General features: G+C 35.3%; 1 protein-coding gene across 3 annotated transcripts; it reads right to left on the minus strand.

Annotated features, from left to right (window-relative positions):
• Nucleotides 1-4,458: 4,458 nt before the first annotated feature.
• LOC129894018 (uncharacterized) lies at nucleotides 4,459-10,540 on the minus strand. Of its 3 annotated transcripts, none has more exons than XM_055969507.1 (4): nucleotides 10,241-10,540; nucleotides 7,655-9,503; nucleotides 5,419-6,568; nucleotides 4,459-5,319 (listed from the first exon to the last, which is right to left on the minus strand). In XM_055969507.1, the coding sequence occupies exons 1-4, from the start codon at nucleotides 10,288-10,290 to the stop codon at nucleotides 4,481-4,483; spliced, it is 3,888 nt and encodes a 1,295-aa protein (XP_055825482.1). In that variant the 5' UTR covers nucleotides 10,291-10,540; the 3' UTR covers nucleotides 4,459-4,480. The 3 variants fall into 3 exon arrangements, with proteins under 3 accessions (XP_055825482.1, XP_055825481.1, XP_055825480.1); XM_055969506.1 differs by adding an exon at nucleotides 9,807-9,875 and having other exon boundaries at nucleotides 4,459-6,568; XM_055969505.1 differs by having other exon boundaries at nucleotides 4,459-6,568.
• Between the last annotated feature and the right edge of the window lie 725 nt (nucleotides 10,541-11,265).

The following is an 11,265-nucleotide window of genomic DNA, read 5'->3' on the forward strand; positions in this document are numbered from 1 at the left end:
CTACATAAATCTTGATCGCAAACAGGCTATCTGTTTACATATGGAGAAACTGTTATATCATGGCGATCTACAAAACAGTCTATTGTTGCTACTTCTTCAAATCATGCTGAAATAATAGCTTTATGAAGCAAGTAGAGAATATTTGTGGTTGAGATCGATGATACGATTCATCAAAGAAAGATGCGGCCTGAAAAAATAATGTCAAAGTACCCACAGTTATATTCGAAGACAATGTCACGTGCATAGCTCAATTGAAAGGTGGCTTCATAAAAAGAGACAGAACGAAACATATTTCACCAAAATTATTCTTTACACATGATCTCCAAAAGAATGGTGATATTAATATACAACAAGTTCGTTCGAGTGATAATCTTGCAGATTTATTCACAAAGGCATTACCATCATCAACTTTTGAGAAGCTAAGATATAAGATTAGAATGCGTCGTCTCCAAAATATCAAATGAAGTTTTCATCAGGGGGAGTAAAATACGCGTTGTACTCTTTTTTTCTTAACCGTGGTTTTTGTCCCACTAGGTTTTCCTGGTAAAATTTTTAATGAGGCAGTACTTAAGGCGTATTATCATATGTGTGTACTCTTTTTCTTTCATTAGGCTTTTTCTCCTGGATTTTTCCTAGTAAGATTTTAACGAGGCACAACATCTATGGATATTTAGGATAACTATGTATATTTGTTCTTTCACTAGAAATTTTTTTCCACGTGGACATCCAATGGGGAGTGTTATGAAAAGTAGTAGTGGATGTCCATCGTTGTGGACCCACTAGGCAAGTTTCTCTCCACTTGCTTTCTTTTCTTGGCTATAAATATGGCCATTCTTTGCAATGTAATATAGACACACAGATACATACGTTTCTCTCATCTTCTGTTCCTCTCTCTTTCTCTTACTCTCTTATTCTTATTAAATTGCTAAGTTAGTTTATTTTATAACAATATATAATTTGATCACAAAGACTATGAGAATTTGAGGAATGAATTTTAGTGACTAAGAGCAATTTCGAGTCAAAATTGTAACCACGAGGGGGTATAGATGACCTCAACTTTTACTAGAGCACAAATTAAAATTAAAAATCATTTCAAATATCTTAGAAGCAAATTTAACCTTTTACCCTTATTATTTCCCCTTTTTTGGCACATATCAACACATAAATATAAATTTTCAGATGAATCTGTGATTGGGTTGTGCAGATATTGAATAGGTATGTTTATCAAGACAAGGCAGATAAGAAAAAGTCATTAACATTTTTGTCTTCATTAAAATTTGAATATGAAGCCTTAAAATTCTCATCTTGCTTTATTGATCTCACTGAGTCATATTTTTGGATGTAAATCACAACTCGTAATTTAAAAATTATTTTCTACAAATATCATAAATTTCTTGAATTATTATGAATATCTCCAAAACTCCAACTATGATTATCATATTAACAAACCAATGCGTATTCGACTCTTCCATGAGGCCTCGGGTTCAATAACAATCTCTAAAAGAATCACGCGACAAGGGCGGAGCTATCCTTGGGCAAGGGGTGTCAAGCAACACTCCTTCGTTGAAAAATTACATTGTATATATAGGTCAAAAATTAGTTTAATAAATATATATCCGAAGAAGAACCATTTTGAAGCAAAGATAGAATTTTGATAGAAAAGAAAAATACATAGTATAGTAATAGTCGTCTGGGCCGAAAACATGTGAACAAAAATGGAAAAATTACTTGATTGAGTGCTTTTTAAAAATTAATTACCGATTTTAGCGATATTTTTTATTTATTACCATTTATAGCAATATATAGCAATGCTATGATAAATCTACACTTGTATTAAAAGTGAATTATACATACAATATAAATGTATTATAAGTGTTTTAAAATATATATTATGTTTGTGTAGTAAGAAACTAACATAATGTATTATAAATTTATTAAAATATGTGATAAATGTATTATCCATCTATAAAACTTGTATTATATATGTTTTATAAATAGTTCTCTGCAATATGTATTAAAATTGTATTATAAATGTATTATAAGTGTTCACTGGAAAAAAATGTTTATTGCTATAAATGGTAAATATTTTCTTAATATTGTATATTTATGTAAGTTTCCCAACAAAAATCATCCTTAGGCCTTTTACTAATTGCCCCACACTAAAAGAGTATTTAAAGATGAAATTCTGTTTAAAAATCTAACAAAACCCAGGAAAAGAAATTCTTACGGTACTATTCAACTTCTTCAATTACCGTCGACCATCAACAAATTGCATGAACGACACCTTTAATTTCCCGATTATATGCCAATGCCGGCAACAGTGTGTGGAAATTGGGAAAAAGGGTGAAAATGGCCAGCTCTTCTCTATATTGTTTGTTCAAATATGACGGAGAGTAATGAACTTTGTCTACTATGGCTTGGAACCTCTAATAGATATTGATATTTATAGTCGTAATGGTTTATGTAAAGTACATAATCAATATTGTACATTTTTTTGTAAAAAAAACGAACCTCTTTGTGAATCATGTTTGGAGGATTGCTACAGAAGCTGAACATGAAGGTCACCAATTTTTGCAGGTACATAATCATTCACCAAAACATAAGAGAGAAAAAAAATATATATATCTCTGTTGACTATTATTTCTTAAGGCGGCCCAAAAAGATAACTATCTCTACTTTTTTTTTAGTATGATGCAGATATTTAAGGTGTCAGAAAAAGCATCCGTTCGAAAAGCTGATATAGAAAGAGAGGTGGATATTCGAAGATTCAACCTTATACAATAACAATCACAAAGTTATTCAAAAAATTATGACCTTAGATTCCAAGAATTTGTATCAAACAACAGACTACTGACAAAACTTAGCTTACCTTTAAGGTAGAGAAAGGCATCATCTTCTGAATTATGCATGCAATTGCTAGTTTACCAACCAATTGAACAAGGAAAATAAGTAACAAGAGACGCACTCCCTACCGAACAAAACCTTCTAATATACACATTAACAAAAATGCAATAACATAATTAATAGGGAGAAACTTGAATATTTCAATACCATCATCGTGAAGAGGCTGTGAAATGTTTGACATTGCACTGTCACTAGAGCTGAAGGTAGCAACGAATCCATTTAACACACTTTCTTATGGTAAGTTCATCTTTGGAGATGCCTCAGGATTGACAGCCCATAGCAGGAGATATCCATGAACAGAACACATACATGCCTCGGACAATTCTTTAGCCAATGGGACTAGAGCTTATGTCCAAGCTATGATGATCGGATCCTCTAAAAATTGTTGCTGCATTCACATGTCGGATCCTCCAAAAACACAAAGATTATGTATTTTTGGAGGATCCGTTACGGATAGAGCAGCATTTTGTTTAGAATCCAAGCAACATAGTGTTCAACCATCAGTTTCCAGAAAAAGACTCCTTGCCGTTACATAATTAAGAAAGGTTCACATACCTTAAATAACCCAGATCCTTTTCCCAACAAGAAGAAATAAGTATACACAGAATGCTAAAGAGGAAAAGTTACACTTCTAGCCCACCTTGTTAAATAGTATCAAGCAAAGACTTGACAATTGGAAGTATATTTATGCTAAAATTATCACAATACATGAATTCACTCTGTAGCTTTGAAAACAAAAGAGCCAGTTCTAAGGAGAATCTGGATTACCACAGCTCATATGCATAGAGTAGTCTATGAGAGTGGCATTAGAAAAAGGCTATTTTTACGGAGCATTGCCTGCCAGCTCCTTCCTATTTCAATGCAAAAACGAAACTGAAGTTCACAACGAGAGACGAAAATAGGTATTGTAAGAGAACATTAAAGTGTGGCAAATAAACTTGAAGTCATTTTCTTAGGGGGGAATTTCTAGGTTGCATTTTCTGTCATGACTTGTCACTTGCCTTGTTTGACTTTGGTTGGCTTCATATCACATGAAGCTCAGGCTGTTCATTCTCTTTGTATGAAAAGTAGAAATAGGAAATGTCATATATTGTTTACTCAGCAAAAGAAATCAAGGATGAAAAATCCATGTAAATGATCTAATATTAGTCCAATGAAAGTTGCCAATTCAACCAGAAGGGAGTAGTGATTACACAACCAAGCGCACCCTATCACATGATGATCTATTAAATGATAAGAAGATCCAAAACTTCATTAAAGGAATTTGACATGCAATATGGTGCAATTATTGTACTCAAATAAGTATGAAATACAATTAAACACTTTTGCAAGACAAATATAGTTTTAACTCGTGTAACTTGATACTTTCATGGTAAATTATCATATTATGCAGGTGTGTCTATAGTTCTAAATCCCATTATCAAATGGTTATAGCTCTGTTTTATAGTTGCAATTAGTTGTGTCCTACTTTGTCGATTTTTTATTAAAACATGGTTATGCACATTCTTTGTAAAAGTTATCTAAGAGGTACTTGTACCCAACATACACAGCAGATTAGATTTTAACTAAATTATCATTAACCTTCACGGTCAGAACTTACAGTTATTTGTTGGTAGTTGGTAATAAGAGTCTGTGGACCCCTTAGAAAGAAACTACTGGAGCTGTTTTCTAAAGCATGCGGAGGCATCTCCAATACCTTCTTTGACCTACCTACAGGGGGAAGATTGGAAAGATGGTCACCCCAAATATCATAAGTAAACTTTTCTTCTATACCCGTCTTTTCATCAGCTTTAACTGCCATCTGATTTGGAGGTTTAGATCCAGGAGCTCGCAAATGTGGAGCAATTACAGAACTTGAAGCCAATAATGGTTGACGACACATCAAGCGAGGAGCAGATTTATCAGCACAAGGGAAGGTTGCTGATGGCAGAAGAACAGGTTTGCTGGCTGATCTTTTAGGTGCAGCAGGCTTCTCTTGAGGAGGACAAGCCTTTTTTCCACCAAACATTAATGTTGCCTCTCTCTGCAAGACATTCCTCTCAGATGCAAATTCGGAGTGTGTACTTTTTTTACATTGACGGTTACCAACATCAGCAAAGGGATTGATGAGCTTAACAGGTCGATCCACATCAGCAGACTGTGGAGATGGCCGACTAGGTGTTGAATTTGAGGTAGGAGACAAGGGTGACGATGGTGTAGAATTGCCACTATGGCTACTTGAAACATCAAAAACTCCAACCAAAGCAGTTGCAGAATTCTTTTTCTTCTTCCGCCTCCTCCCTTTTTCTTTTCCAATTTTGACGGTGAGATTACCAGCTTTCGATGTTTCATATGTATCAGAACTCTGAATTGCTACCGACTCTGTAGAGGATGACACTTCCATTCCCTTTTGGGTATCTGATACAGAGTTATATCCTGCACAATGATTCACATTCTGATCAGTTACACTTTGATTTTGGGAGACAGCTTGAATATCTTCACATGTACTGAAACTTTCAACTGACAGAGCCTCACCTTCCCCAATTGACCTAAGCAAACCGTTCAATTTAAAGGAGAAGACAAACTTGCCAATCTGTTTCTCAGTGGGATGCATACGAGACAATTTTCCAGCATGACTAACAGATGTCATATAGCTTTTTTCACTCTTAGGCAAGCACTCATGGGAGCCAAAGGCCACCACTTGGGGTATGATGCACCAAAGAACCAGAAAGAACAAAGAAGCTAGAAAAAGAATTGTGACGAGCAATCTTTTCACCCTCATCCAGAACAAAGACCTCTTGCAGAAATGAAGCACACAGATAGGAAGACTAGCTTTCATTGGTATAACAAGTATGCCAGTTGCCAAAGCCAGTTCAAGATCTCTATGTATAGTGGCAACGGAAAAATCAGTATGATATGATATCACAAGCTTTATAGACTCCTCAGGTTCAAGAGAAAAACCTTTACAACCATTTATTACGAACCCATCTGTTCCACACTCCGTTCCAGAGATTTCAATTTTTTTGACCTCCAGGGGAAAGTCCCCCACGTTCTTTGCATGAAGCTCCTTTGACAACGACAGAGAACATGCATGAAATTTATCCTTTATGTTGTATAACACACCCGAAGAAGAGAGATTAAGAGGGGCTGGCATGTTTAATTTGAAATCCAGGTTCTGTACAGGTTCAGACTCATCAAGCAAGACCAAAGAAAGCAACCCGCCAGATCCTTTGAGAGTTAACCACTCCACACCAGAAAGATTGTTCCTAACCAAAGCTGAACTTCTCCACTGACATCTAGCTGCAGGTTGAAATAAAATTGGACCAAACGATGCTTTACCAAAAGGGTGAAGAAGAGCTTCAGTTACTGCATTTTCTGCCAGCGAAAAACCGTATCTCTTTGGAGCAATAGAATAGTTAGCAACTATTCTACTGGATAGAGAAGGCTGCAAATGGCTTCCTGAAGTCTTGCACTCATCAATAATTTCCCAGGAGTTCAGAACAAGCTGCACCAAGATTGGTTTTAGACTTGGGTTTTCTATTGTGATCCACTGAGAGTGATAACTTCCGACTTGAATCACTGGAAACACAACTTCACTTTCATCCAGTACGGACATGCCACTTGCAGTAGCATGAGATTTCCAGTTCTTCAATACCGACTCATCTGCCATTGTTGTATCCACAGCCTTCAGATTAAATGAATAGACAAATGAAAAATCAGGTGCTAATTCTATACACATCTGTACTAAACAAAGGCATCCGACTGATACAGTAATGACAACTATCTCCACTACCAGTCATTCAGATTAAGAAAAGCTAAAACAAAGTGAAGCTTCACACGAAATAAATACGGCTCAGAAGTACAACTCTGCTAAACTGGTAAAAACAGCTCACTATGGACATTCCATATCATTTCTGCTAAATTCTGTGGGAGTTGTTACACTGATTCAAGCATAATAAATCAAAAGAATAGCTATTGATAAACATTATGAGTTATCATGTGACTCTGTGAATATTTGCAGAAGAATCTCCTCCCTATTATGTATTCAAAAACACAATGTGAATTAAAACAACTTTATCAGAGACTGAAATTGTATCCAGGATCCTGAAATATGCACTGAACATGCACAATTCTTTTTCCACTGAAGATGACTTAGGTTATCAAATAGCCTAAAAGTCCAAACTAGAAGTCATACTAGAAGTTACATCCGTACGAATGAGAAAGTGGTTTCCAGTCCAAAACAGAAGGGAAAACAAGGTGATTGGCAAGGAAGCTTCTTGAGTTACAATGAATAATCATGCCAACAATACATGAAACCCGTGTTTCTGATACATTAATTTAAGTATAAGGGCATATCTCCTACTACAGATAAAATAGAGAAGAAAAGCCCCTGCATTATACATGATATGGTATTTATGGCTCCACCTATCACATGTTACAGGACATCTTACTTTATACTGATAATTAAGGACTTCAAAAAAAGGGACTTCTATATTCTACATACACAGATCCCTTTTAAGAGCTTAGTCTGAGTTTCTTGCCACAATATTAGTTTCAGACAAAAGCATAAATATAAATTCCAGTTGCTTGCAAAAATGCCTCAAATAGGAATAACACACAAATCTTGAATTCTCAAGTCTTGCAGCCCTGAAACTTCTAGAATTTTGACAAATTATTTTTACTCATTTAAGTGTTTAGAATATCCGCTGAATAGAAGATGCCACACAACGAAATGAGAGATAATAAGAACCAAATAGCAGAATTCCAATACCTTCATTTCTAATGGTGACCGCATGCTACTGCTTGAAGAGATTGCTCTTGTATTTCCAAGTTCTACTTCATCAGAGTGTTCTTCTTGACCGGTTGAAGAGTCATATTTACCTCCTGAACAAAGGCTGACTACATCCCTGCAAGCAACTTCAATCTCAGAAGTTCTCGAGTCATTAGTTGATACGAGCAATTTACAGTTCATGCTCATTTCATGAGCCTGCACCAGAGGATCAAGTAACTGAGCAGATGGGGAACTGTAAGTGACCACAGCAACTTGCGTAACAGTGCCAGGAAAGAGTATTAATCCCTCAACATATCTGACATGAAAAGGCTTGATGTTCTCTCCAGCCTCACTTACCTTGACAATGCTCAATATGTAAGGAGAATCATTTCTCACTGACACAGCAACAACACTAGTACCATCATTAGCACATGGTTCTACAGTTTGAATAGACAAAGAAAGTGGATCTGTGAGCTCATTGTGAGCCGACGTCTTGCCCAGTTCTGCTTTGAGAGGGACTATAATTGTATCAGCTTTACCTTTGGAAGAGCTAAGCAACTGCAGAGAAAAGGCACCAAATATCTCTCCCCCAGTATGACTAGGGAAATCTAATTCTATGATGGTTTCAGTTTTGTCAGGATCAATTTCCCAATTCCTATGGGGTCTAATTGCAACAAGAGGGATACCAAGTTCATCACCCTTGACATCCAACCACTCCTTAACACCAAGCAAGCTAAAATTATTGTTTGAATCTTCACCATTATTCATATTACAAATTGCCTTCGCATAACGGGTCTTATCTCCTGAAGAAATAGACGTCCAAATAGTTATCTCCTCCACATGGATGGCTTCATTGTAAGGATTATACAAAGAAAGATTCCTACTACGCCTTCCACTAGAGGAAATATCAAGACCGACTAAAGGCTGTATGCGATATGGGGATTCAACAGCAAAGCCCTTAGCCTGAACCAAGAAACCACCAGAGCTTGTCTGCAAGACAAACTGCGCTGAAGAGAGACCCAACAATGTAGGCAAGAACACAAAACAAATCGATGTAGTTTCACCAGGTGCCAACAACGTTTCGCTGAAATTGCAAGGATAAAACTGAGAATTGGTTCCATAAGGTTCAAATACAGTCAGTGTGCTGTCTCTGTGTGTATTTTTAACATTTAGAAAAGCTAATGAAGGAAAATATAAATACTTCTCCCCCCAGTCAAGCAAAGGGGGGTTGATTTCTACATGAGGGAAAGAACCACCCAGAATGTTAAAACTGCCTGTCTCGTCTTCTGCTTTTGGTTTCAATTTTTCATATTTATCATCAGACAAAGGCCCTTCACCAAAAGAAACACCATTTGCTCTGTTCCCTCTTATACAACTACAAGGCAATTCATTGTAACATTCCTCGTAACTCAGATAACAGTAAATTGTTCTTCCACCCAAGAACTTGAAAATACAAGAATCGGATGACCTACTAATATTTCTGTTCTCTTCATCTGACCCTTTAGGCAAAGCAACATCAGATTGAACCCCAGAAGCTTCTTCCACTTGTGATTGTGCATTATTCTCTTCAAACAAAAACCCCCGCAATCTGGGAGGAAAGCAGAACAAGTCTGTATGAGAACACACGCTATCAAGACTTTGACTAGGCACGGGATTCACACGAACGAAACCAGATGAAAAATCACCACTAAAACCATCCTCCTCATTGGGTTTGTAGGACATACATGCATCATACTCTGCTTGGTTTTGCTGTCCCTTCATTGAACATGGTTCACCCTTAGCCAGAATAATGATGATATGGAACAGAACCATCATAAAGCAGAATGCTTCACCATGGTGAAACACTCTCCTGAAGAAATAACTAATACAGATTAATAACTGATGTAAAAAAATAGAACATCTATCATCATTTACAGGAAAGACAAAAACTTTAAACAGCTATTAGGCAGGGCAGATGCAAACACACACACAAATTTTGGGAAGATACAAACACCTCCACTACAACAACAACAAGAACAACAGTACAAACATTAACTTCATTTCAATCGCAAACTGGTAGTAGTCTACTATTTCCTGGAAAAAAATCTATTTCTAATAATAAAAACAAGTCAAGAGGGGGATTTTTAGCAGCTCAGTTGGTTGGGTTGGCTACCTGAACTTTCAACTTGTTGGTGAGGATCCCATTCTCACCTTGTAATCCCCTCCCCCATTTCCCCTTCTCCTGCCCCCGATGTAATAAGAAACAATTAAAAAAAAGGCATTAATTGTGGGAATGAAAAGCAAAATAGTACTCATAAGAGACAACCAAACAATGTAAAAATAGAAAAAAATAATAAAGATTCAGCTGTCGATATTAAATATGCAAGTCAAAAACCATTGCTCATTAAGTAAGCGTAGAAGCTAAGTTAAAAAAAAAAAAAAAAAAAAGTAAACAAAGCTTGCAAACTCCAATACTCACCAATCTTTTTTTTGCATGTTCATTGAGCATACATACCATAAATAAGCATTCAAAAGCTCCAAAATAACAACAACAACAACAACAACACAGCTACATGAAAAAAATTAAATGAAGGGAAAAATCATTACCGGCGGGAGAGATGATATGGAGGTCCGATCATTAGGGTTTGATAATCCATTGACGAAGATAGAAAAAGAACATGAGTGAAGAAAAAAAAATTGGTTTGTGATGATGGTGGCTAGGGCTTATAATCGATTGGTATTTTCAACCCAAAAAAGGGGGAGGGAGAGAAGAGAGTCTATGGGAGCACACAAACAAAACATCAAGACGCAGGTTGAGGGTACACCTGATAGATAATACATACCCTCGAATGAATGGCCTCGAACAATGAAAGAGCAAAAAAACTGAAAAAACAGAGAGAAAATGACTCATCACAAAACAAAATTACTCAACTGCCCCACTTCAACAGTATATTGATAATTTCATTTCTCAACATTTAACTTTCTATATCTTTTTTAATATTTATAAATGTATATTTTTATTGCAAAATCCTACTTTGAAAATGTATTTTAGAAATGTTTTTATTTAATTTTTAAATAATATTATTATTACTGATTAGCACGCAAAGGTTGATATTTATCTTTGAGGATGTTATTTAGGTGTAAGATTTACGTATGTTTTATCTTTCTCACACTTCACTTATAAAATTATAATAACAAGAATGGCTCAAGGATGAGTCTAGTAGAGCGTTTCTTTGATGTCCTCAAAATTTTAAATATTTTTAAAAAAATTAATAGTGAATTTTTTATTTTAATTTCACTAAAATAATATTAAAAATTGTGAAAAGAAAATATAGGTTCAAATTTATATTTAAAAAAGGAAGAAAAAGAACTATTACTTTATTAGAAATATTTCAGAACTTTGAATTAAACAACTCAAATATTTATATGAATAAATAATTTTTTTATAACAACATCCAAGATGTTGTATTCATTATTAAAATTTAATTTTAGGCCACTAATTTTATTGAAACGACCTTGCACAATGGGTATGCTGTACTATTTTTTCCTTTTGATAGAATTTCACTTAAAATAACATTATAGATTGTAAAGAAATAATAGATAAAAATTTATATTATTTTTGTTTTAAAAAA

This window comes from Solanum dulcamara, chromosome 7, assembly GCF_947179165.1.
Source record: "Solanum dulcamara chromosome 7, daSolDulc1.2, whole genome shotgun sequence".
Taxonomy (NCBI): Eukaryota; Viridiplantae; Streptophyta; class Magnoliopsida; order Solanales; family Solanaceae; genus Solanum; species Solanum dulcamara.

What these genes read in the sequence shown, in the direction of transcription:
- LOC129894018 (XM_055969505.1), bottom strand. Translation starts at nt 10,290, where the DNA reads ATGGATTATCAAACCCTAATGATCGGACCTCCATATCATCTCTCCCGC. An exon ending in CCATATCATCTCTCCCGCCG is followed by an intron (nt 9,504 to 10,240) that starts GTAATGATTTTT and finishes TTATTTCTTCAG; the next exon opens with GAGAGTGTTTCACCATGGTG. An exon ending in GGTCACCATTAGAAATGAAG is followed by an intron (nt 6,569 to 7,654) that starts GTATTGGAATTC and finishes TTTAATCTGAAG; the next exon opens with GCTGTGGATACAACAATGGC.